Source organism: Pararge aegeria, chromosome 18 (genome assembly GCF_905163445.1).
Source record: "Pararge aegeria chromosome 18, ilParAegt1.1, whole genome shotgun sequence".
Classification (NCBI taxonomy): Eukaryota; Metazoa; Arthropoda; class Insecta; order Lepidoptera; family Nymphalidae; genus Pararge; species Pararge aegeria.
Window position 1 is genome coordinate 8,655,955 of NC_053197.1, and position 27,316 is coordinate 8,683,270.

General features: G+C 35.5%; 1 protein-coding gene across 4 annotated transcripts; it reads left to right on the forward strand.

Moving 5' to 3' along the window:
* The first annotated feature begins 77 nt into the window (after positions 1–77).
* Positions 78–25,503, forward strand: LOC120631444 (nuclear factor related to kappa-B-binding protein). Of its 4 annotated transcripts, none has more exons than XM_039901029.1 (23): positions 78–812; positions 1,300–1,593; positions 4,335–4,451; positions 4,845–5,209; positions 6,252–6,382; positions 7,676–7,930; positions 8,749–8,861; positions 9,456–9,574; positions 10,081–10,197; positions 10,817–11,002; positions 11,885–12,031; positions 13,230–13,323; positions 14,337–15,134; positions 15,580–15,684; positions 15,897–15,992; positions 16,380–16,479; positions 16,622–16,689; positions 16,768–17,673; positions 18,353–18,493; positions 19,477–19,570; positions 20,023–20,078; positions 21,270–21,320; positions 23,565–25,503. In XM_039901029.1, exons 1-23 carry the CDS (start codon positions 372–374, stop codon positions 23,694–23,696), a joined length of 4,926 nt encoding a protein of 1,641 aa, XP_039756963.1. In that variant the 5' UTR covers positions 78–371; the 3' UTR covers positions 23,697–25,503. The 4 variants fall into 4 exon arrangements, with proteins under 4 accessions (XP_039756963.1, XP_039756964.1, XP_039756965.1 ...); XM_039901030.1 differs by having other exon boundaries at positions 9,459–9,574; XM_039901031.1 differs by having other exon boundaries at positions 6,255–6,382; positions 9,459–9,574.
* Positions 25,504–27,316: the final 1,813 nt, after the last annotated feature.

A 27,316-nucleotide genomic window follows, 5' to 3' on the forward strand; every position in this document is an offset into this window, starting at 1 on the left:
CATAAGCATAGACAACTGGTATTTTGTTTTTAAATTCTATTTTGAAAAGGCAAAATGTCGCTGTTCTGGGTTGTCAAGCTATTTTCTCATCGCAATGTGCCGTTCTGGCGCATAGTATGTATGAAACTCTACAGATTGTCGTGTGCGTTGTATTTTATTTTAGACAAGATTTGACGGCTGTTTAAAAAAGGCCATGGCTTTCTGTTGGATAATGTTATTTCTGTGATTCGCATTTTCGTAAACATCGGGAGCAAAACATCGCAAAATATCGTTGAAGTGTATGGAAAATCTTTTTATTTAGCGCGTGATGTACCGCAAATGACTCGCACGGATACATAAGATAGTTTTTGTTTCATCCCTATTCTTCAGTCATGGAAGAGAAGGTAGAGAGTGAAATCAGTTACAGTAGTGAGAGTAGTAGCAGTAGTAGTTCATCTAATAGTTCTAGTGCAAGTTCAGAGTTTGATGAGGAGGTCACTGAGCCTGTGCGCATCCTGGGGCAGACCTTGGAACTTCCGCAGGAACTTTGTGAAAATTATGCTATATTCAAGGAGTTCTTTTCTATGACTACTTGGGACAGCTTAGAAGACAAACACAAAGAGTATCTCAAAGAACTACTGCCAACCTTTCCGGACAATGATGAAGAAGAGAAAGAGACCACAATCAAAATGTTATTTAACTTTGAACCACTTCACTTCAAATCTCCAATGAATCAATTTTTTACAAATTTAAGACAAGGCAACTATAGGCCAGATATTGCTAGAATGAGGAAGTTCTTGACAAAGGCCAAAGCCAAACAGCGTAGACATAAGGTAATTTGCTGGGTTCTTATTCTTGCTGTCATCATGTACAAATATACATTTACCAAGTACTAACAATAACAAACAAAACAACACAAAGTCTGTAACTAAATTGTTATAGTGTCACTCTTCATTTAGTGTTGTCTGGAATAGTTATTGACCATGTTGTAGCTACCTATAAGTCGAATCATATGTGTTTCTAATACCTTAGGCTATTATAAAATGACAACCTATTGCATGTGATTCTGTTGCTGGTGGTTTGAATAAATAAATAAATAATTATCAATTGTAAGGTTACTCTAAAGAAACAGTTTTTGTTATTGAATCCATCACCAACAGTGTGTGATGTGTATACTGAAAGCTAATGTAAAGTTTCAGCCAAGTTTTGACCAAATCTGAGCTAGCATTTATTATCAGAATATGCTAGTTTTAGTAAATTCTGACCTTAGCACACAATAATCTCATTAAAAATAGTTCTGACCATTGTTTTTCATTACAGAAAAAGTCATATTATGCAAAAATGTTGCCAGAGGTGCTAATATCCAGGGAAAGACTTTTAGCTACTGCAAAAGCAGCTCCCCCAGGACCTTTGCCATTCCTTCCAACTATGGGTCCAAAACCTTCTAATAAAAACAATTACAAGCCACTTTATGTTAGAGCAAGACAAAAGTATTTTGAAGAGTTATCTGCAATCTGGAGTGAAGTTGGTGGTGAAGAATCTGAGGATGAGAACTATCCAGAAGGACCACCTGAGAATATATTTAAAAAAAGAAAAACAATGCACTTTGGACAGGTATTTTTACTTTTTACATTAAATATTTATTTATTTCTGCTAAGTTTTCTGGTTTCTAAATCTATGTCCACTATTTTGCTTCTTATCAGAATTCCTAATTATAATTTTTCTTTTTATTTAATCATCAATCCAATACATGCTATTCAAAAATTATGTTCTTTATACATTATTACTTTTCAAATGTCAAACTTTGTGTGTACCATAGGCACACAAAGCTAACATTGATGCAAAACATTTTACAACAAGGTCTTATATTATGCATTATATTGCAATTTGGGAAGATTACAAACTTTTCTTTAGTATGGATTTTATGACTTATCAGGGTGCTCTTGCACAAAACAGTACCAACATCTTTTAAATATCTTATTAAAAGCTTAAAAAAACATACCTAAAGACCATACAAACCTATTCAACTAAGTAACCAAAAATCACTATGATAAAAGTGGCAGCATGCTAAACTAAAACTAAATGAACATGCCTGGTAAGAATTGCAATAAGTTTTATTTTCTAACAAGTTCGTAAAGCTGCACTAACTGGTTGCTATCAAATTTGGCAAGCCAGAATTAGTAAATATACAAACTATGTCATAAAGAGGCCCTTCACACCTTTCTTCTTCAACTCAGGTCAAAGTTGCTGCTCAGGGCTCTGATTGTTTTCATTGAATTCTAAGAAGTTGCAATGTTTCATGCTTGGCTACTCCAGAGTTATAAATAAATAAGTTCTAGCCACATGGTATTAGCTAGCTGCAGGTCAATGTCTAATAATATTTGATCCCTTTAATTTATACATATAAATTCTAACCTAGTTGGATTTAATGGCATATCCATTTTAAGATAATCTCGCAACGTAAACTTTGAATTAATTATTAATGATAATAAAGTTACCGCTGACAGTGAGGTTGCAAGTACCTTTGAAAACTTTTTTCAGAGTGTTCCTATTTTGTTGACTGTTTCACTTAATTCTTCACCTACTGCAGCTCAGAGTTTATTGAGGAACGTTAATGAGTGCAACGTTTTATTTAATTTTAAACATATATCTGCATATGATATAATAAAGAATTTTAAGTTGTTGAAACAGAAAAAAACCGGTGATTTATGGGGTATGTCTGTAATGGTAATATCTAACATTATAGACGTTATTGCCCCTTACTTAGCCATACTTTTTAATGAATGTGATAGAGGTACTTTTCCAAATTTAATGAAACATAGTAAACTTATACCTCTATTTAAATCTGGCAATAAAAACGACATTAACAATTACAGACCCATTTCAATCTTACCAGCTCTTAGTAAGGTCTTTGAAAAAATTATATTAAATCAACTTTTGAATCCCTTCAATGTAAATAACTTACTACATCCGGAGCAGTACGGTTTTACTAAAGGTCGTAGCACCACGGATGCAGGCGCTAAACTTATAAAACATGTGTACGATGCCTGGGAACGTTCGCAGAATGCCATTGGTGTTTTTTGTGATCTATCCAAAGCATTCGATAGTGTTGATCATAAAACCTTGCTTCTTAAACTAGTCCATTATGGTATCAAAAACGTTGCACTAAATTTGGTTGCCTCTTATCTCAGTGACAGAACCCAAAGGGTTTGCATAAAAGACATTAAGTCGCAGGGGTCGGCTACGTCAATGGGTGTCCCACAGGGTTCAATCTTGGGTCCCTTTCTATTTTTGGTGTATATAAATGATCTACCACACCATGTCAGTGAAACCTGTGACATTGTACTGTTTGCTGATGATACATCTCTAATTTTTCTCTTCATCTCCGTGAAAAATTTAAAGAAATTGGTATACTTACGGTAGCCTCACAATACATTTATAACAATATAGTATTTGTAAGACAACATATTAGTCTTTATAAACAAAAAGTGGATATAAACAGTCGACTTACAAGAAATGGTCATAAATTAGTGACATCTGCATATCGTCTGCGAAAGGTGCAGAAGTCATTTGTGGGATTGAGTATACGCTTTTATAATATGATTCCTAAGGTAATTTTGGACCTACCAATGCATAAGTTTAAAGAATGTGTTAAAACACATTTATTACAGCGAGGTTATTATACAATTGATGAGTTTCTTAATGACAAGGTTGCTTGGAAGCATCCGGCTCCGCTTTCATCTCTCACAAGATAGAAAAATGAATGTTAAAATATAAAATGTAAATTTTTGATGTTGGAAAAGAGCAACTGCTGAGTTTCTTGCCGGCTTCTTCTCGGTAGAATCTGCCTTCCGAACCGGTGGTAGAGTCTCTACACACGGACAGACTTGACGTTTCAAAAGTGCTTGTATTAGGCCTACTTGAAATAAATGAATTTTGAATTTGAATTTTGAATTTTTTGAATTTTTGAATTTTTTGAATCCCTTAAAATTGCACTACCTATTCTGATTAGCCTTATTCATATCTAAATATCTAAAGTGTGTTTGTTTGTTTGTTTGTTTGTTGTTACTTCAGGCCCAAATGTCTACTAACTTGATTTTTGGCATAGAGTTTAATGGGACTACCGAGATTAACCCCTCGGGATTAGTAAAAAATAAATATTGAAAATTTTTATTACATTACGTAAAATTGTATTTCAATGTCTTCCATGTGAATGCAGTTATTCTCTTTGTAACAAATGTATGGTTCTGTTTGACAAAGCTACTTCTGCTGAGGTGAAGTTACAAGAAGTTTGGCAGTAATTACTTTGCAGCAAAACAAATTAAGCAGGCATCACAACACATTTTAAATTTCAGAGTGGAGATGCAAATGTGTCTGGAACACTTGGTATGGCTGATTCTTCACATCCTGCATCATTGGATTGCCTAAAGGATGTTTTAGCTACTCATAGAGCAAGGAGACAATATAGAGAGGTTATTAATTTATATTTTTCTGATACTTAAATTCAGTAGGTGTGATATTTTTTACCTTTAGTTACATTGTCTTAGTAGAACAATTGTTTGGAGGTCAAATGATTGTTCTACTAAGAACTACATACTTTTTACCTAGAAAGAAGTACTTAGTATACATTTGCCTAGAAAGCATAATAATCTCTCAAGTTTTAATCAGTATCTCCTTTATTAATGCTTGCTATTTGATACTCATGTTTAATTTTATGCATGCAACACTGATACTGAAAGCAATTTTTTTTTTATGGTTCTAATTTGTATGGAAAACAATTTGTGATAACCAAGTGAATATATTATATGGTACTTACATTTTTCATGTTTTATAACTAAATCCTTCACTTTTGACCTTAATTTTAGAATCATCCAGAACTAAACACCACAGGTATTTCGTTAGATGACATAAAACAGAGAGTGGCTTTATTGAATGGAGCTAAGAAACTTATGTTTGGCAGTCAGAAATCTGAGACCCCTGCACAAAGATTAAAAAAAGGTGCAAAGAAGGATACTTCTAAACAGAAACAGGATGGTAAAACACTGCTTAAAAAAATCAAAGAAGAGCAAGATAGTATAGAAAATAAACCACTTCTTCCTAATATAAAGATAAAATGTGAAAAAGAAGATTCAGATTCAGAACATTCATCATTTTTAGACACAGGGGCTAGTCCAATACATAACAAAAAGCTAATGGATGTAGATATCAAACAAGAAGTATCTGAAATAAGGTATTTAAAGAAAAGTTTAGTTGTAACATAGTTATATTAGAGCTTTTAAGTTTCTTTTAGAGCTCTAACTTCTTGGTTTCTGCATTACAAAAGTTGCTCTACTAGGGACATTGTTTACAGTCTTTACATGTGTCATTATTCTAGCTGAAATCATTTCATAGCGATAATGGCTAAGGAAGCGTTTGGTCCACAGCAAACAGAATAATAGAGAAATTCATGCTCTTGTACATCGTTAAATGCGACTAGAATTATTGCTATCTAATAACTTATTCGAAGCTGTTATAGCCAAGTGGGTAGGACTTTGGCTTTACTTTCTGCGGGCCGAGTTTCTCATCCCAGCACGCACCTCTTACTTTTCTTAGCTATCTGCGTATTAATCAATTAAAATATTACTTGCTTCAATGGTGAAAACATCGTGAGGAAACCTGCATGCTTGTTCAGTTCTCTGTAATGTTCTCAAAGGTGTGTGGAGTCCACCAATCCACATTGGGTCAGCGTGGTTGACTACGGGCTTAACCTCTTCTCATTGCCAGAAGAGACCCGTGCCCTGTAATAGGTTGGTAATCGGTTGATATGATGATAAATAACTTAACAATTACACTTAACAATTCGACTTAACAATTATTCATTATAAAGTCAACATCTCCTGAGGATGCTCCGATTTCGGAGCGAAACGTGCGTAGAGGGTAAATTGCCGAAGATCTGTTGTGTGTGAAGTAAAAGGATTGTAGAAATTGTAAATTACCATACCATACCGATTCTCGTGCTTTTCGCGGAGTATAGCAAATTTAGCTTGATTTTCATAACTTATACTGAGTCAAAACGCTTTGCATGTTTGCATTGGCGACAGCGGAAGTATGCCCCACCGGACATACTACTAGACCTTAATCTAGCCTACTCGGCGTCTATGGTCTATGCAACCAATAAGTACGTTGCTCATTTCAACAATAAATGAGTAGACATTAGATACTTTATCGACAAATTCATGCTCTCGTACATCGTTCCCACAATATCTTTATATATAATTTAAAATTCATTTCAGCAGTAACTACCATGAAAATGATGTAGAAAATATGATAAAACAAGAGCCACTAGACCCTATGATTGCCATCCAAAACAGTTCTCGGATATGTCAACCAGTGCCTATCAAGTTGGAAGACTTGGATGGAATAGGTAATATGATTCTAAATATCAAATTTAGGTGTCCGACAGTGAAAGGGGCGGCCAAGCGTCTTATTTTGAGTTAACGATTCAAGAGTGTTACATAATGTTAAAATAGGAAAACGTAGGAAACTGAGCAACGTTTTTTTGTACAGAGATATTTTATACACCTTAAAAGGCTACTTTTTTAATTCGGTGAAAAAAATCATAGACAGAGGAACGTCTCTTTCCGTTTGATAGTCCTCTTTAGGTAGCCGACAACCGGACTTTTACAGGCTGGACGTCTGTTTTTGTCATCAGGGATTTTTTATTAGAAGACGGTAGTCCTACCCAAAATTGGGCCTATTCTATTAACAAGGCTAGCATGGGCAGGAGACAATTATCTCCCCGGAGAAAGGATAAAAAATTAAAGTGGAAATAATATACAAATTATATATGTGTAATAAACAAGGGTAAAAGTATATAAATACTTGGACCTTGCTCACGAGATTACCACCATGTGGAATGTTGAAACGACGGTTATTATTCCGATCGTCGTTTCAGTCAATGGTCTTCTCGCGAAAAGCTTCGACCAACATCTTAAGAAGCTTTCGCTGGGTTGTTGGATCAAGGGTCGGATACAGAAGGGAGTAGTCCTTGAAACGGACGTATTGTGAGGAGGTTCCTCACTCTAGAGCCCTGACCGCCGGTTGCATGGGCATTCAAAAGCCCCGCAAGCGGACAGTGGATGTTTTTTCTTATAAATTTTAAATAGTTTATTTTTAGAATTAAAAAAATAAAATTACAATCAATAAATGATAAAAAAACAGGGGTAAACTGCTCCTAGTTCATGTTACCGTGCTTTAGCAGGTGGCCACATTAATTATACCCCTTGGGATATAATCGGGGAATAATTGTTGTCTCCTGCCTAGGACAGGCCTAAAGATTTGAGATCTGATTTGGATAGTTCTTTTTCAATATTAAAGGTAGTAATTTTTAAGCAAGTTAAACTAATTTTTTTTTCTTTTTCAATTAACAAAAGACCAAAAAATATATTTTTCTAGGGAAATAATAAATACAAACTAAAAATAATATTTACAATAAATATAAGTCGTCTAACTGATAAACTAATTGTTTATTCATTTCCGTAAAGTAGAAAATACCCGGTTATATCGAATAGTGTTATTGAAGTAGACGCTTTCCCGCCACTACGCAATGAATGTGTCTAAAAGCAATTCTTTTTTCGTGACGTAATTTTTACATTTTTTTTTTTGATCTTTGTAAAATATGATTGTACTGTAGTTCCGCCTAAATACATTTTCGCAGACATGATGGCTCTACCAGTTGAGTTAGCCGACGATTCAGGTGAAGTTCTTCCAGTGGATACATCGACGGAGACTGAAGAGAACCAACTAGACACTGACGAAACACTCACTGAGATAACTCATGCAAATTTCTTGTCCCTTGTGCGTGCTTTGTTCCCCGCGAGGGCGGCGCATAGGGCTTCTAAACAGCAGCTACATGCGAGATGCGCAGCTGTTATGAGATCTCCGATAGCTCCCCTTAATACTTGGTATCATTGTGAGTATTTCCTGTAGAATTTAATCGCTCGTGGTGGAGAAAACACAATAAGAACACTATTTAAAGAGTCAATATTTTACTCGGAAAGAATTAAATAACATGTTTGCAATAAATACAATTTGACAGTCTAATGAATAAAGCACAAAAAGAGATTACGGAAGGAAGAAATGTTTGTCTATAGTAATACAGTTCCTGTCTGTGCCATAGACAAAGCACCATAGATGGGCTGCGTTCAATTACAACACTTCTAGTACGCGACACTTCAATTGAATCATATAACGTAGCTGTGTGTATCATATTTCGTATGCGGTTGTTTAGTTTGCGTGACTTAGAATATGTTACTTTTTAAACCAACAAAACTTTAATTTAAACAAGTTTTGGATTAAAGTTTTGTTGGTTGCTTGCACAATATATTTAGATCTGTAAATTACGACCGACTGGCGCAGTGGGCAGCGACCCTGCTTTCTGAGTCCAAGGCCGTGGGTTCGATTCCCACAACTGGAAAATGTTTGTGTATTGAACATGAATGTTTTTCAGTGCCTGGGTGTTCATCTGTATTTTATAAGGATTTATGTATATTATTCATAAAAATATTAATCTGTTATTTTAGTTCCCATAGCACAAGCTACGCTTTCTTTGAGCCTGGGGATGTGTGTATTGTATTAGTATATTTATTTTATTTATTTATTTAATTATTTAATCATGCATTATTCTCCCGGGTAAGCGATTGCAAATTTAAATTTTTTCTCCTTACATAAACTTTATAACTTTTTAACTCCTGTACATATATAGGCGTTAAAAGGGCTATCACGTTCCAGTGTCTGATGATTGGTGCGGAGAGTTGAATTCAGCTTTGGATTTTCTGGCCGGTGAGAGAGGACCCCACCCTGACGATTATGTTCCATATCTGCAGTACATGTCTGACACAAAGGTTAGTTGGGACATAAAACACTGTAAACTGAGGTCTTAAATGAAATAAGTTAGCTTGTCACATGGCGCCCTGTTTCCATCAACTTCATCAGGACGTGTTCCTTCCATTAACTGCGAAGTGTTGTTTTGTTTATAGGCGATTTCCACTTACCATCCAGTGGGACATGTGCTTGGTCTGTCAAAATTTACAGCTAATCATTTAGGCCTTATCTTGCCATTTACCTAAGTAATTCAAAATACCTAATCGACGAAAAAAAATGGCTGCCAGGTTCTAAAACCATAGATCGGAAACACGGTATACATCTGTCCGGCATGCTAGGCAGGAGACAAAAATGTTATCCCCCCCATTATATCAACTTCCAAGAGATAAAAATTACTTGTCCACCTTCCAAAGGTTACAGAGAATAGGAAACGCTAAGCCCCGTTTGACAGTACACGTTTATAAATAAAGTTTGAAAATTTTTTACACCTGCCCATGTTCGGCGGGTGGATAAAACTGTGGAGTAAGATAAACTTTTTGTCAATACCCTCGGATAATACTACTGGGACTCGGAATTTATCCCATTTCTCTTAAAAACACCATGCTTTGTACTAGCAGATGTACCAATGGATCGGCGCAGGTCGGGACTGTGACGCAATATTGGGCCGGCTTTGTGAGCGATGGCTTCGAGCAGTTTCACCTCCACCGCCCGCAACTGAAGCCCCACCGCCGAGGTATTTAAATAACATTAACTTGAAAATACTTTGTCTTAAAATTACTTTGTCTTTAAAAAAAAAATCGTGTGAGCCGTCACGGGACGCCGGGCAGATGTGAAACATCGAAATTGTTTTCTGTAAGTTATTGCAGATAGTGCATAGTGAAAAGATAAATGCATTACAAATTTGATTTACAAATTAAAAAAAAAAATTCAACCAAATCGATAACCACTCCTTTTACTTACGGTAAGGATAGTAATGACTGTTTTATTACAAAATTAATATTCATTTTATTGTTACATAAGAAATACAAAAAATCAATCCTGTAGCGTGGAGATGCGTCGCCTGTGTTGCCACGCCAAAAATCAGTTTTACCCTCCGCCTATAGATGTTTCACATCAAAAACTTTTGCGTGGCTTCGGCCATGGTGATGAAGTACTCCTGAAAATAAACAAAATTACTGTCTATTGGAAATGATCTCCTTCTTTTTCTGTTCTTTTATTGTTATTATTGTTAACTTGTAGGTATCCAACGTCGTGGATAGTGAGACAGCCGACTACTGCTGAAATAACCGATTTCAGAACGCAGGAGCGTAAAAGATACGCAGCTGCGTCTAAACCGTTCACTTACATTCAATATGGGTAAGTAAATTTTTGTCACCTTCATTTTCAACCTGGGACAGCTACTGGGGGTTACGAGCGGGTTGGTAATCGCTGTAGATGGTATTAGTAGCACCGACGACGCTCCTACTCTATTCTCTATTATAGTGTACGACACACGCGAGAAGGGTCGGGGTGGTGACAACTGTATTCTGATCTACCGTTACGAACTTGTGCCCAAGTAATGTGCCAAGTAAATAAACCAAATATCTGCGAAGTGTGGTAACATCTACGGGCCACTTTGGCAGGGAGATAAATTGCGGAATATCATACAACTATATTGCCGGTGTTAAGAATGCAGCCGCACGTTTAGCACGTAATTAGGTTATGCGTGGATCTAAGAGCTCACCAGCGACGCTCTCAGCGGGAATCTCAATCTCTCTCCGAAACAGTCGCTGTGACTGTATAGGGTCATTAGGACGGATTGATTAGGATTAGTGGCGTGCACGGGTTTTTGACCAGGGTATGCATAAAGAAGGAAGATGCCATAAAAACGAAAAATCCTTAGCATCTGTGAGCTATGCCAAAATTTTAGGGTAGGCACAGCTTTTGTGCATATATGAAGTGCCCGCCACTGATTAGGATTGATTGATTTGTACAGGTATCGATCTGCAGTTGGCCCGGCGACGGGGCTGCGTGCGGGGGCCGGGGCGGCGGGGGGTTCGGGCGCGGCCCTCTTGACCCAACAGAGGCCTCGGGCGGCCGCCTTCCTCGCACTTCTGCGTGACGCTCTAGCCAGACTTCCCAACGGAGAGGGCACTAGGCGGGACATCGTCACTTTACTCAAGTAAGTACTATTGTATGGTAGCAAAGCCATTCTAACATTAGCAATTATGAAAATATAAAGAAGCAATGTGTAATCTCTTGTTTCAAAGTGTCTCATTGTAATATGGACCTTTGAAAAGTAGATCGAAACTACAATGTACTAGATGGCGAGAACCTGCGCCTCTATGGCAATCGCGGCATGAGCGCTTTGACAACTAAGCTGCGGCTCTCCTACTGCCGATGCCGAAATTATTATGCACTACCTGTAAAAATATTAAATCAAAGGAAGCATATTTGTTTTTCCATATATGGGGGATTTTTGAACTCCCAACAAAAGACCCTATGTTAAGCATAATAATGACTTATTTGCACAGGCACAAGTTAGTAATACATTTAACATATTTAGTTCAATGTTATAAATGTGAAAGTGTGTTTGTTTGTTTGTCCTTCCTTTACGCGCTAATTATATTATATTATATATTAGTAATACATTTAACATATTTAGTTCAATTAATATCAATATTATAAATGTGAAAGTGTGTTTGTTTGTTTGCCCTTCCTTTACGCCCTAATTAAGCGACCAATGTACTTGATTTTTGGCAGTACAGTTAGTTAATCTAACAGAAAGTAACACTGGTCACTTTTGGTCCTGGACATCGTATTCCCAAGAACATTCGTATTGCTACACCAAATATCGTACTTCCTTCACGTCCTAGCAAAGCAAACAAACTACTTATTAACACAACTCGCAGCTAGTAGGTAATTTTATACATGGTACTTTTATGTCGGGGAAAAAAGATGTTTTTGAGGGATTTTTAAGAAAAACGCAGACGAATTCGCGGTCAACAGTTAGTTGTGCATTATTTAATTATGTCGTAATTACATAACAATGATTTTATTACAGAATGTCCCAATGGATTACGCCCAACAGTGAACAAGCATTGTCAATAGCCGTTGCCAACGCATTGGAAAGATTGGTTTCAGTCAAGCGAGATCCGATAGTGAAGTACGACCAACGGACGGCCTTGTGGACTTATTTGCACAGGCACAAGTTAGTAATACATTAATATTTAGTTCAATTGATATCAATATTATAAATGCGAAAGTTTGTTTGTTTGCTACGTATGTTCGGCTCAAACGTTGTACCAATCTTTATGAAATGCTCTTCTTCCTGAAGATGGAAACATAATATTTATCACGAAAAAGCTGCTGGTAAAAGTTACCAGCGGTATTAAAAAATATTGCATTGGTAACCTAGACATGGCTTGACCGCTTAACTAATGTTTGTGAAATTTTGCATGGACAATTTGCATCCTGGGAACGGCCATAGGGGTACATCTTATCTAAAGGTTTCCGCAGACGAAGTCGCGGGCTTCAGCTAATTATATTACTATTAACCACCTACTTATAACTTGATAAAGTTTTAATTTCTAATAATGGATTACAACACTAATATAAGTTTGACGGAATGTTTGTTATTTATCTAACTGTAGTAATTGTGCCTTAAAATAAAATAAATAAATAATTAAAAACACTTACTATGTTACTGAGAAAATTAAGCTTAATTTGCTATACTCCGCGAAAAGCAGGATAATCTGTACGATGTAATTTATTATTTCTCCAATATTCATATTCCACACCTAACAGATCTTCGGAACGGTTGTATAATAAATTGTTAAGTCACAACTGTATATTAAACAATCAAAAATTACTCTGTACAGATTCTCTTTTCGTAGAGTATAGAAAATTTAGCTTCATTTTCATAGCAACATGGTAATAGGTTTTTATAATTATTCCAACTTTAATTGAAAACCAGCCAACCAACTATAAATTACACTGTATAGATCATTCTCTATTCGCGAAGTATAGCAAATTAAGCTTAATTTTCATAGTATTTCATGGTTGACGGCCGCCTGGCGCAGTGGGCAGCGACCCTGCTTTCTGAGTCCAAGGCCGTGGGTTCGATTCCCACAACTGGAAAATGCCTATGTGATGAACATGAATGTGTTTCAGTGTCTGGGTGTTTATCCGTATATTATAAGTATTTATGTGTATTATATTCATAAAAATATTCATCAGCTATCTTAGTACCCATAACACAAGCTACGCTTTCTTTGGGGCTAGATGGCGATGTGTGTATTGTCGTAGTATATTTATTTATTTATTTTATATATGTCATGGAATTCCGCAAAGTAACGCCTGCTTTTATCCAATGTCTACTATGTTACTACTATAGTTGTGTGTTTAAGGAGCGAAGAGGATTGGGTGAAAAGTGCGACAAGTCGTGGGCGCGTAAACAAAGCCAATGCGTCTGCTCATCAAGTTAACTCAGCTCAGACTTCTGTAAGTATTGTACTATTTTGTTATAACACTCATATTTTTCTTAAAAATGTGTTTGTTTGTTTGTCCTTCTTTCGCGCCCTAAGAAACCGATCAACTTTATTTTTGGCACAAAGTTATTTGAAAGTACGGAGAGTAATATAGGCTACTGCTCAGTGGCGTGCATAGACGGTATGCACAAGGTATGCAAATTATATAAAATGAAGAAAATGTCTGAGATTTTCTTCATTTTATTTACTTAAGTACAGGCTTTTTATAACTCTTACAATCCTATCCTTAAGTTTTTATAAGTGTTACTGGAGATATTCTTTATTTTATATCATCTGCATACCATCTATGCACGCCGCCTCTACAACTTTACCCCTGGAAAGTTCCCGCGGGATTTGTTAAAACCCATAATAAAGAAGAACGCGGGAAACAGCGGGCAATATAGAATATATACTTTTTTTCTACTACTACAAGTTCGCCTTTGACTGCAATCTAGTAATTGACGATGCAGTCTAAGAGGAATGGCTGAAAGAGGAAATTTATTATTTTAAACCTATACTCCGATAACGCCATTTAAAATATAGGGATGAACGGCGGGAAATAGTCGAACGAATTTGCTCAAAATATATACTTTTATACTCAGATACAATTGAAGTGATCATCATTAATTGTGTTTATATCATATTTATACTATAGCTGCCATATGTAACTTCAATGTTATTGTTACTGTACCATTCCATCTAATAGTTTATTTAAATTTACTTTTTCATACTGTCTCAAATGTGCATACCAGACATATTTTTGGGGAATTTGGACTAACTTTATGTGCGCTTATGCTCAAAAACTGCCGTACAAAATAAAAGATGTTTAGATATATGCACGTTTAATGTTTCCTTTCGCTTTCAAATTATTAAACGCTGAAGTGTTAGTATGTTTAATGTAAAATAATACTTTCTCCTCTACCTGCACAGTTAGCTTCGTATTTGCCATGTTTAAATTAATAAAAAAACTCCTTTATTCCTTTCTAGATGGAAGTAGATGGCCAGAACTTAGAAGATATACATGATAATGCCTCAGACAGCGACGTAGATGTTGATGATACAGGTGCACCAACCTCTGCACAACATCTCTCCTCCGCACAATTACTCATGCAAGCCACTCAGGCCACCCATCCAAAACCAACAACAGCAAACAAACAAAAGGGAAAACTCGTGCCAGCAATGCCGAAAGTCAAAACAATAACCCCGAAACAAAACGCTAAAATGCCCTCGTTAGTTCAAACAAAACAGACGCCAAAACAATCGAACGCACCACCAAAATCCAACCAAACTAATGCAACACCCAAACAACCCAACCAAGCAAACCCGTCCTCAAAACAATCGAACATAACACCAAAAGCATCCCCGAAACAAACACCCCAAAAACAACTCTCACAAACAAATCAAAAACAATCCTCACAAACAAATCCAAAACAATCAGCACAATTGAATCAAAAAGCATCAACGCAAACGAATCAAAAACAATTGGCTCAAACAAATCCGAAACCAACAAGCCTCTTAACCCCTGCGAAATCAATGCCCAATTTAACAAAGCAAAACACTGCGAAGCAAGCCGCTTCACAGAAGCAAACAGTGAAGCAAAGTGCTCAATCGCCGAAGTTGAAGCAGATAGTAGTGCAAACGGTGAAGCAAAATGCTCCATTGACGAAGCAGAATAGTGAACCCACGTTGCAAGTGCCGTCTACTATGCCATCGATTGTTGTTACGCCGCAAAGGTCGCCTTTGATGAAACAGAAGTCTTTGAAGATTGAAACGTCACAAGCACCTGTAAGTTATATTGATTTGGTTACACAAAATTACACAAGTTCACCAGACTATAACTTTCCATTAATTTATTCTCGCTCGCTCTCGTTTAATAATATTGTATGAAATCTCCTTAACACAAGTTAGAAAAAATATTGTTTTATTTTAAAATATTAATTTTGGAACTACTAGTAACGTAGTAACTTACAAGAAACTAGTTCCTCGCGGGCTTGTTCTCGATAAAATTTCCTTCTCAGAATCACTACATACACCAAATTTACTAAGTGTGCGTTGTTTCAAAAGGACTTATTGATTTGATATGATCCTTTAATTTTGATTGAAAATACTAATTCGAACTTGTTTTATGTTTATAATAAGTTTAGGTTTGTTTCTTTTGTAAGCTTAAATATTTTGTATTGTATCGATACTTTTTTTTCTTCTAACCATTTTTTTTTTTATTGCAACACAGGTAACGCTACATATACCAGTACAACAATCATCTTCACCAACTGTGATACAACCTAACTTTAATGTGGTGTCCCTCCATCAGAATACCTTAAACCAATCGGCCAAGGTAAAATATTATTCATATAATAATATATATTTTTTTAGTTATGATGATATGCCTAGATATCCTTATGAAATATCGAATGGATTTGGTTTAGTCAAAGAGTCCGTTAACTTTGCACCGTCAACCATTTCATGGTTTCTAGAAAATAGTTACGACTTTTATGTTTTTTAAAGTCATTTTGACAAAATATAACCTATGCTTTAAATTGTTCTTAGATGACACAGGTGACGCGATCTCTATTGATAAGGCCTCCGACGATTCAAACGGCATCTAGTGCCCCTACGATTACTGTTTGTACGCCGGCAACCCAGGTACGAAGGTTTCTTGTTACTTTTAATAGGGGTACTTAAAAATTCATAACTAGTTTTTTTTTTTTAATTCTAATATAAATTTTTTAAAATGTATATAGTATAATATTAGTTCGAAAATAAATAGCGAAAATCAACACCATGAAGATAAAGCATTTGGCTTTCGCATTCATTCTAGCATTGGTATGAGATGTAATTTCTTAGAAAACAAAAACAATTTGACACATCTTGCAGTCTGGAGTCATAGGCTTATTTTACTATAAAAAAAAATTAACAAGTTAAAAGCTGATCGCTTGGTATTTATCGTGATTGAAATCATCTCTTTATAAATAAGACGATTTGTTCCTTTTAAAACGTGTTTTTAAATGTGGATTTTTAAATTCCTTTCAGATTACTCAAAGCGCAAGACGGGGTATAGTTAGAGTTTTAAGTCCGGCGGCGCCATCTACCGGAAAATCGCTTATTTCACCTCGTGCGCTTATGCAGCAGAGTAAGTTTACGATATTGCCGTATCAAAAAAGACAATCTGTATGTTCTCATGTTCGAGATCTATAATTGTCGTCTGTAATAAAATTATGTTTATCAGAAAGTTAATGATGAAAATAAAATATGTGTTTATATTTTATTTTCAGGTACACCACCAACTTCAAAAAAAAGGGCGTCCGTACCAGGTACTACTTCAGTAATGACAGTAGCACAGGTGAGTAAATTTTTTCGTATTCCAGAAATTGATTCATTTTTTTATAATGAAATTTAGAGTCTTAATTTTCTTTCCCAGAGTACTACAAACACAACAAATGTGGTATCAAGTATACCAACCGCTGTGTCATCGTCTGTTACCACAAGAACAGTTCAGTTAGCTGGTGGTCGAACTGTGCAACTGGCCGCCAACCAAACAGTTCACTTGCCCGGTGGACAGGCAGTGCAGTTGTCTTCTGGACACACTTTGCAACTGTCATCTTTACAACTACCCACCCATAGTGTCCGGTTACCGAGTGGACAAACAGTACAGCTGGCAACGTCTCAAACTATGCAAGCAGTCCGAGCCGTCTCTACATCCCAAGTCAGAAACCCCAGTCCGAGAATGCAAACCACTACGTCAAGCATCAAACCCAATCAATCAGTTCAAATACCGGTCTCCACGGTTCAGTTGGCCGGACAAACCGTCCAAATCGCCGGCCAAACCGTTCAGTTGACCGGCCAGAGTATGCAATTAACCGGACACACAGTGAAGTTACCCAGCGGACAAAGTGTTCAAGTTGCAAGTCAAAGTGTTTTACCGTCACAAAGTGTTCAATTACCTAGTGGTCAAACAGTTCAGTTATCGAGCGGCAACATGCAAGCCGTTCAGTTAGGGCAAAACGTTCAGTTAGGCGGACAAACTGTGCAAATACCAAGTGGCCAGAATGTGCAATTAGGGGGGCAGACAGTTCAAATTGGCGGTCAGACCGTCCAGTTAGCGGGAGGGCAAACAGTTCAGTTGCCAAGTGGCCAGACGTTACAGTTATCGAGTGGACAAACTGTTCAGTTATCTAGTGGGCAGACTTTGCAGTTGGCGAGTGGACAGACGCTTCAGTTAGCGAATCAACAGACGCCAAAGTCGATAGGTCAAGTAGTTAGGACGCAGCCTTCAGGTGAAAAAAATTCGCAGCCTATTGTTGCCAAATTATTAACGAATGCTCAGGTAAGTAATCAGAAATATTATATGCAGCTAATTCGGTTCGGTCAGCTCAGCGTAGTCTAGACCTACTCTAGTCAAAAACATAAACTATGTTCAATCGAATTAGTATCACTTTTTACTCTTAGCTTACAAAATATAATATTCAATACTGATTCTGTATAAAGAAAATCTAATTAACTTTTTCATGTGTATTGACTTCCTGAACTTTTTCATGTTTACTGATGGGTACAGGCCATCTCTCATAGTGTGGAGCTATTTGGAGCGTAGTCCTACAGCACTGCTCCAACGAAAGTTAATAGGGCAACGCTTCAAGTGCTCTCCATGGCACGCGGGTGCACAGTGCCTATTTCCGATCTCCGGTTGGGCATTGAGAAGTTTTTGAGACAGGGACTGTTAGACCAGCGCTTGATAACAAGCATGCTTGATGTAAAGCAATGATTTTAGTCTTGTTTGGAGCACGCCTACAAAAAGACTAAACACTCTTGCTTTAAAGGTTAACTCATCAGAAACGTGGATAAAAAAAAAACGTTTCGTTCCTGTTGATCCACATCAGAATTACGAGAGCAAAGGGACAGTTTCTTTTTTAACAGGTCTAACTATTAAAAGTATCTGAATAGTTTAAAAAGTAAAAATAGTACCATGAATCTATGTATATTTCTATATCTCCATGTATCATGTTTAGACGCAGATGATTTCGCTAGAGGGCATGATGGGCGGAGGTGCTGGTAGAGCGAGGGGCATTCGAGTACTAGCCCCCAACACTCGACTGGCGAGGCCCTTACTCCTCACTTCCGCAAAACCGTTACATAATATAATATTACAGGTAACTTTTTTTTTTCTAAATCCAGTTTGAAATCATATCAGAAATGAGTGGAAAGACATCATCTATCTACTTCATCATCATATCAACCCGTTACCGGCCTACTTCAAGGCCCGGTTGTCCTTCCACAATGAGAAGGGTTTAGGCCGTAGTCCAGCATGCTGGCCCAGTCCGGATTAATGGACTTCACGCGCCTTTGAGAATATTATCTAAAACTCTTAGCTGGTTTCCTCACTATGTTTTAATTCATAGCTCAGCCCCTCAAAATTTTAGCCGAAGTCCTAAGCACTAGGCTACAGACATAGACTTATTAAATTGCGAAGTTCAGTGGCTATGAGCAGGGCTAGCTTGGAGGTCAAATGGCCGTCTAGGTCCCACGGTGGTAACTGTAATTAAAGTAATAAAAGTGGTCTCACCATTTGACAAGAGTGGTACCAAAACTGGGGTGTAGAAATTCCAACAAAAGACATAAGACAAATATCAACCTCAACCGAAATACGTGTAGTATGTAAATTTATGCTTAAGTTGCTAATATATTCAAAGTCAGTTAAATATTTCTTTATTCAAATAGGCACATAGGTGGCACTTTTGATGCGTAAATTACATGTAAAATATTTAGTTTATTCGCAATTTAGTTTTTTATGTTATCACCTCATCATATCATTGTCATTTTAAACTATTAAAGAAGTAACCTGGTTACAGTAATAATGTACACCCAAGCATTTTTATCGTTGACGTAGTCCTTAATACTATAATATGTCCTTAAAAGCTTACGTTGAAAACAATTTTTAAACTTTTTAGAGACATCTCCAAGATATCAACTGGAAGTTTAATGTTAAATTGCATAAAATTTCCTTAAATGAATTACTTATTTTATGTAGTCTAGTATATTTCACTGCAAGTTTATTTTTGCTTCTAATGTTCAAATTATTGCAGTCACATCTTCGCTTCCATTATTTATGTATCATATATGTATCCTTGTTCAGCAAAGCGACGGAACCGCTATTCGGGTGACTTCAACCGGCGGGACGGCTACCTCTCAAACAATAGTACTAAGCAATTTAGGCAACAATAGCATAGGTAAGTTGTTAAATATTGTTTCTGCTATATTATATTATATTTGCTATACTATATTTATAGTAAACCGATTAGAGCAGTGGGCAGCGACCCTGTTTTCTGAGTCAAAGGCCGTCGGTTCGATTCCTATGACTGGAAAATGTTTGCGTGATGAACATGAATGTTTTACAGTGTCTGGGTGTTTATCTGTATATTATAAGTATTTATATTATTCATAACAATATTCATCAGCCATCTAAGTGCCCATAACAAAAGCTACGCTTACTTTGGGGCTAGATGGCGATGTGTGTATTGTCGTAGTATATTTATTTATTATTATTATTTTTTCTTTATTATTTTTATATATATATACTATAACCAATAGTAATGTTTATTACTAGTTTATGTTCGCTCCTAATATTGTTAAGGTCCATTGAATCAAAATAATAACTACCTATATTGTATTTCATTTCCAGGAGCTCAGACAGTCACAACATCTTCAACAACAACTCCCGTGTTAAAATTACAGCAGGTAAATTATACTATTTTGTTTTGGTTTTTGATACATTATAATCTGGATGTATCCCTTTTTGTTATTTTGCCTATTTAATTTTGTAAAAGCATCGACTTTCATTGGTGACGCGGGGCTATGTTCCCATAGAAAAGTTTCTGCGTTGAAAATTTACTTTATGTCTGAATTTACATAAAAAAGGCGCATAATCAAATAATTAATAATTGTATGGACACTAAATTTATGGGCGATATAAGCTCAAGTCGCCGTATATGTCTACACTCCGAACAGAATTTGGCTTTTAAAAATATTTTAAAAATAATTGCATAAATGGTTGTAAAGAAAGATATTATAATTTTGGTAAAATTGGAGTGACGTACAACTTGCGTACGTGACCTCAGCGTTGATTTCCATTCGCCAAATGCACTAAAACTCTAAATAAAGAGAAAATTTTAATGTGAAACTTCTAATGAGGTTAGACCAGCTGTTGTCGTGGGGACGACGGACGTGGTCTAACCTCATTTTATCGACTTATCCTTTCATTCAAATTCAAATTATTTATTGGGTAAAAATATGGTAGGTACTAAGCACTTAAATATAGATTTAGTGTTTCACGCCTATTTTGTCGTTCATAGGATTTAATTTATTTTATTAGGTATTTTGCTTTAACTTATGGTCGAGTCACTACAAACAGACATACTTGACGTTTCAAAAAGGCTTATAGAGGCTTACTTGAAATAAATAAATCTTGAATTTAGAATATTTTTTTTTACTCTCGATTATACGTTATTCATTTCGGTCAATAAACAAGCCAAAATTGTTGGTTGTCTTTTTCACTTCAAGCCCGCAATGTTGCAATTTTTACAAGTCAGAAATGAAACTCCTTTTTCCATGTATTAAAGTTTGATTTATATTTATAATTTACTTGTTTATTACACCTTCATTCTCTTGAATACATTGTACAAACATTGTACTTCATTGATATAAAATTATCGGTGCATGTAATTATTATGTTTAACATTGGAGGATTGTGTAATGTCCATACAAACTCAGTGGAGTTTCAGGACATCAAGTCACCTATGTACCAACCTACTGATTGTAAGAAATAAAATAATTAAAAAAAATCGCATCCGCGCCGCCAATGAGAGTCGCTCCTTATGTTCATTACACGTAAGATTTATTTGTTACAACATTGCTGTTATTATTACGCAGGTGAATCCGATCCATCAGGTTAAACTTCCGCAGGGAATTAAAATTCAGCAGGTGATATATTACTGCATGCCAATGAAAAGAGTTTATAAGTTTTCGCCCAGCATCCAGAAACGTGCCATGACCGTATTTTTACCATGATATCCATTATAGTTTTTTTTTGATAATATATTATTTTTAAAAGGTTTCATTTATTGGTAACGGGAAGGTTGCGATGCATATCAATAAATAAAACTAACTTAAACTTTGCTCTAACCTTGGAGAAAACCTTGGAGAAGCTTCTGCTAAAAATAAGTTTTCATTTGGAATTTATAGACTTATATTACGTTTTGACTGGTTGGAGGCTACAGCCGTGGCCGGTTACCCTGCCGACAAAGGGGGACATGTAAAAACCTATTGTAAAATATATATCAAAGCATTGAAAGTAAGAATATACACTTCTTGGATAGTGCCATAAATAAGGTTGGTCACGGCACTTTCGTAATTTTCCTGGTAAAAGACGTTAAGAACTAATGATTTTTGTTTATGCATGTAACAGATTTAAAGCATGTGAATTATAAGAAATGGGTTTTGGGTATAAAACTATACTAGTAGATCAGTATTATTACTCACAATAAAAAAAATGTAAAGACTTCAACATACATTCGTACTACATTTGACGTATTTATTATACATAGCGGTCACATATATATTTTTAACAATGATTCAAAAATTTAAGTACCCCAACGCTTAAACTTGTGTTTGTCTTTACAAAAAACTAGTATTTCACGAATTCTGCACATAACACGTTTTTTTCTTCATTAAGGTGTGTGTACACGCGAAAAAAGTGAAACATCTTTGCTTCAAAAACTTAAGTAAAACAAAAAAAAATTCAGTGCTCAAACAATTTTCCTAATATTGCCCAAAGAAGTTTCACTTTCGGAATTTCTCTAACTTTACACTTCAATTCAATAAAAAAAAAACTGTTTATTTTTAACTCACTATGGCATCTACAGACTCCATTTCAACCGACACTACATCGATGAACATGTAAATCAATTAAAACGTAACGTAATTTTGGACCTATTTTTATCCACTTCTAACAACAACTGAACATAACTGAAACCGACCTATTCCTTCTGACTGGCTTTCCTGACACATAGTGCACTGAACCACAGGTGTAGCCAATCATGGCTACAACAGCATGGCTAAGTAGCCATAGATGCAATATTGATTTCGAATTATAGTAAAGGATGCTAACAAACGCAAGTGGCATCGCTCCTTCCGTCACACACTTATAAGGAGGAAGGATCGCATTCGCACTGTCTCTAAATAAAATTCAAATGCGAGGTTAAGGTCATTGATTTATTCTTGTCAAATTATTTTGGAGTTAATTTCTAAACTTTACACCTTACCTAAAGTCTAGAAATAGAGCTTTTTTTGACAGAGCTCGTCCGGGGAAAAGCAGCATTGTCCTGTTTCGATCTGAAGGACGTGGTTGCGAGTGAAATTATATATGAAGCATAATACATGAGGCTTAACACCTAGGCCTAAGGTTAATGAACACAGGGCGACACTTTGTAGGACTTGCCCCTTACATGCCCTGTGTTGCTCTGTTTATATGGGATGATTCTCCAATAACTATAAGTCAAAAATAACTATAAAGTAAGTATTGTAAAGATGCTATATATTCAGACAGGATTCTCATTGGTTTTTGCTCTAATATGTAAAGTAAATAATCCCTTGAATTACCTGCCTTAATTTCGTCATTCGCTCTCCTCTTACATTTTAAGTTGAATGAATGAATGGATAAATGAATACACTTTTATTGTACACCAAAGAAAAAAAGTAGTTACAGAGATATAAATACATATCAAGAGAGTGCAATTTGGTTGCCTTATGTGCTACATAGCGATTTCTTCCAAGTTTTATTTAAGTTGATAAGGTGTTAATTATATTATCGTTCTATCGTTCTTCCTTAATCCTTCCTGCACCATTCCTAAGCTAAAACACACCCTTTTACAAAATTGAGCACTTGTTCAAATTTTGGGTACGCTTTGAGTGCTTAGTTTGAATTTTAGTGAAGGATTTAAAGCCACAAGATTAAATCTATTAGTTCACACACACACACACAAGCACGCACACACACACGCACGCACGCGCACGCAGAAACACACAAACGCACACACACACACACACACACACACACACTCACTTATATACCTTCATAGCACAATATATCAGAAACTATAGTATCTTCGATAGTTTTCAGTCCGAAGTCCTAAGACACAAATTAATCAAAACTCCTCGATTGTACAGGCTGCTACTAGCGCGTCTGGGACGACGCCAACTGGAGTAAGAAGCGTTCTTATGGATGGGCAGCAGTTGAAACTGGTGAGCGGCAGGCATGTTCTCGCACGACTTTTGAAGCCAACACATCCGCCGCCTTAGGGCTTCACGCTAAGTTGTTTTTATACTGTGTAAAATGTATGTTAAAATTACATGTTCCCATCCTGAGATGTGTTAAGCTGGTAGCATACTTATAACACGCCACTTGTTACGTTGGGTGTTTGCGTTTATCTGATTATGTATAATACCAATATTTTATTTGACTCATGTCGTTGCGCCGGGTAGCGTTTTATAAGTGTGCCATGGTTCCTAAGTTATCATGATTGCCATTAAAAGTTTTGATTAGCGGTCGATGAAATATACTTAGAAAGTGTGAACCAGCTTTCTCGATCCTAAGGCGACAATAACCATATCCATGACAGTGTTCTCGTGATGGACGTACTAAGGTACTAGTATAACCCATCAGGTATAAAAAAGGTGAAATTTATTGTTAGGGACCTTTTTTATTTCTCGTTAAATAGTGATTAAAATGACTTTTGATAACTGACAAATAAGGTTCATAAAACCTATGAAGCTCGCTTTAAAAACAAAATCAATTAATAGAGTTAATAAAACCAATAAAATGATCCAAAAGAGATATTAGTACGCCAAATAGTTTTTGACCAATGAACAAACGTAGATTTCTTAAACTTTTATATGTTAGATAGAAGCAAGTGTTGCTGTGTGGAAGTGGAAAACTCCGTGATTCAAGAGGAACACTAAAGTTTGATTTGCAGATAAATCCGTGTAGTGCAACATCGCCTTCCGACGAGTTTGTTCAGAGCTCCTAGTGTTTTAGTTGTAGTCAACAAACTTAAATATAAACTTAAAATACGAGTAATCTGTCAAATAAGTGAATCTGTCAAAATTTTACGTTTTGTCCTTAAAAAATAACGGATTTACTCTCTCCTGGATCTAACGTTAACTAACATTGAAACTTACATTAAAGCTAAACACGCCTACTTCACTCACGAAATGTTTACCTACAGCAGCAGAGCCTTATTTTGGTGCAAGGAGTTACTATCATGGCCATCAGTATTATTTCAAAATTACAGATTATTTGGCATGTCTTGACGTCCCAAAAATAGGAATAATCCTAGAACAAAACAATAACAGCAATATAAAAATTGTGCTTTAAGCGATGATAGTAAGACTGATTATGGAATAAACACGAAATATGTTTTTTTTCCTTATTTGTACGTTAAATAGTGACAGCAGCGTCTGGCCCGAAGCAATTCGTAATCATTCACTCTCGCTCAAAAATTATGCACCACTTAATTTAAACTCGAACTTTTACATTGACACAGCACATTATTTTGGTAACCTTGCAATTGTGTTGGTCGTTGCAATAGTAGAGTGATGCGGAATTGAGTATAATAGTGTCCTTTTTATTAAACTTTTTAGTTACACAGTTTAACTAGAATATTACCAGTCATATATACAGGGTTAATTTTTATCCACCTGTAACTTTTCCAGGTTTGGTCAACATTTTATTGCATAATAATTGATCTACGAAACGAATACCATGTTTTTAAAGTGTGTATCTTCCCATCCCATACTTTACCATCCCATATTTTAAATCCTCTATAAAAGATTCTGAAACAGTTTGCTTATTTCCGACATTAAAACACCCACATAATGTTTTACTGAATTTCATTATAACTCTTTTTTCGATCCTTTTACTCAACAGACAGCCACATTCTTACTGCTTGGTGTAATTTCGAATTCCACAGAAATGAAAATAGTGGAGTGCTAAAAATTAAAATTCCTCTGAGTACATCGGGATCGGGACCTTTCAACATTACAGAACATATTCAAGAATAACAGTTTCATTTTTGTGCCTTTTGGAGTAGAGACTTTGGGACTGTGGGGTCCGGATGTGAAAGAAAGAAATAAATCTTACTTACATCATAAAAAAAGTGAATAAATAAGTAATAAATAGAAATAATTGCACTATACATAATGCTAATTACTACTACTACAATAAATTATTCTTTCATTAATACTTAGTTTATAGTTTTAATGTTAGAAAGCTAACTGTTTCAGAATATTTCACAGAGAGTTCATATTTTGCGTGTAGTATGTCTTTATACAACTGCAAAAATTATCAAAAAAGGTATTAAACACTCACAATAGTATCACATTATTATGACACTCGGCATCGGAAACAAAATTTAAATCGATTAAATCGTGGGATATTTCAAATATCGACAACACCTGCAGCATGTTCATACTGACTTATTTGGCGAGTCCATTGGTTTTCTCGAGTCTACATATTTAGAATTTTTATTTTTTTATATTAATTAATAAATGTTATTCTTAAACTACCAGGAAGAGTCTCGGTAGTTTCAATAAGCTTATTAATAAACTACCTTACATTGATGCCTGATTCGTAATTTTAAAAAATCGTCGGTAAAAGTTAACCCTGTATCTAAAATATTGTTCTACCATATTCTAACCCCTGTAATAAGTTTCCTCAAACCCCGTTAATGAGTAGGAGTTGTTTGTAATATAATGTAAAAGTAAGAAGAACTGGATGTGACTTAAGAAATTGCTAATAAATAAAATGTTCACAAAATGGCTCAAAGTACGATCAATAGAAGTATATGACAATACCAAGGTTTTTGTATTACAAATAAATAGTATTACGTTGTTCATGTGTTTGCTAGCGATACAAAATGTTTGAAGTGGGATTAAATTTTGTCATCCTACTAAATTTTGTATTCCTACTGAATGTAGAATTCATTGTGTGAATGTTTTTATTTCAGGGTTCGATACTCTAATTGGGTAGCAAAATTTTAATCGGAAATAAATACTAGAAAATACTACATGATGATGGTAAATAAAAGCTTCGTCCCTAAGTAATGTGGTTTATACATTTCGTATCGGACCCATATAAAGTGAGATTTAATTTATCAAATTATTATTACTAATACTTATAATATTATTTACATATTATATGCTTGTAAATTATTACCACATATGGTGTATATTTTAGTTAACTAATTATATACTATGAATTAACAACAAAAAGGATAAATACGTTCTTATTTATTGTAAAATAATATGTAAGATTTAGTTTTACGTTATAGTTATAAGTTAGGTTTAACTTATGTTTAAAATGGTTGCAATATTTGGAATTTTCTACAATATAAGTCAATTAAAATAAATTGCTTTTATTTATATTTTTAGATTAAGTATAACATTAAGTAACTTAACTTTACTGAATGTTAACGATTTAACATTAAGTAAAGTTTTAGGTTAGTTATTTTACTGTCCTACGGTACTAAGGTATTGGATTTGCTCGTGGACTGCCTGTGACTGTTGGCTATTTAGGCGTAACTTTGAATCAAATGAGTTTTTGCGAAGTATCGCAGAATGTGGCTTGATTCTAGTGACTGCCAAATTTTGGATGAAAAACTATGGTTGATGAGTACATTAACAACAGTTTGTCACCTAAAGTTTTACAATCATTTCATAAAATATGTCAATATTTCAATGGCACAGATTCGGGGCCCTGGTAGTATTGGCATAAATGTTACCAAACTCATGCTCCATGAGTTTATGTCGGGACAGAAAAAATAAGGATTTGGTGGGAAAACAATTTATTTCATTATGTACATGGTGGGTGTTCCAGCATTTAAAATCACACTGCCTCAAGACAAACTATTACACAAAAGCTA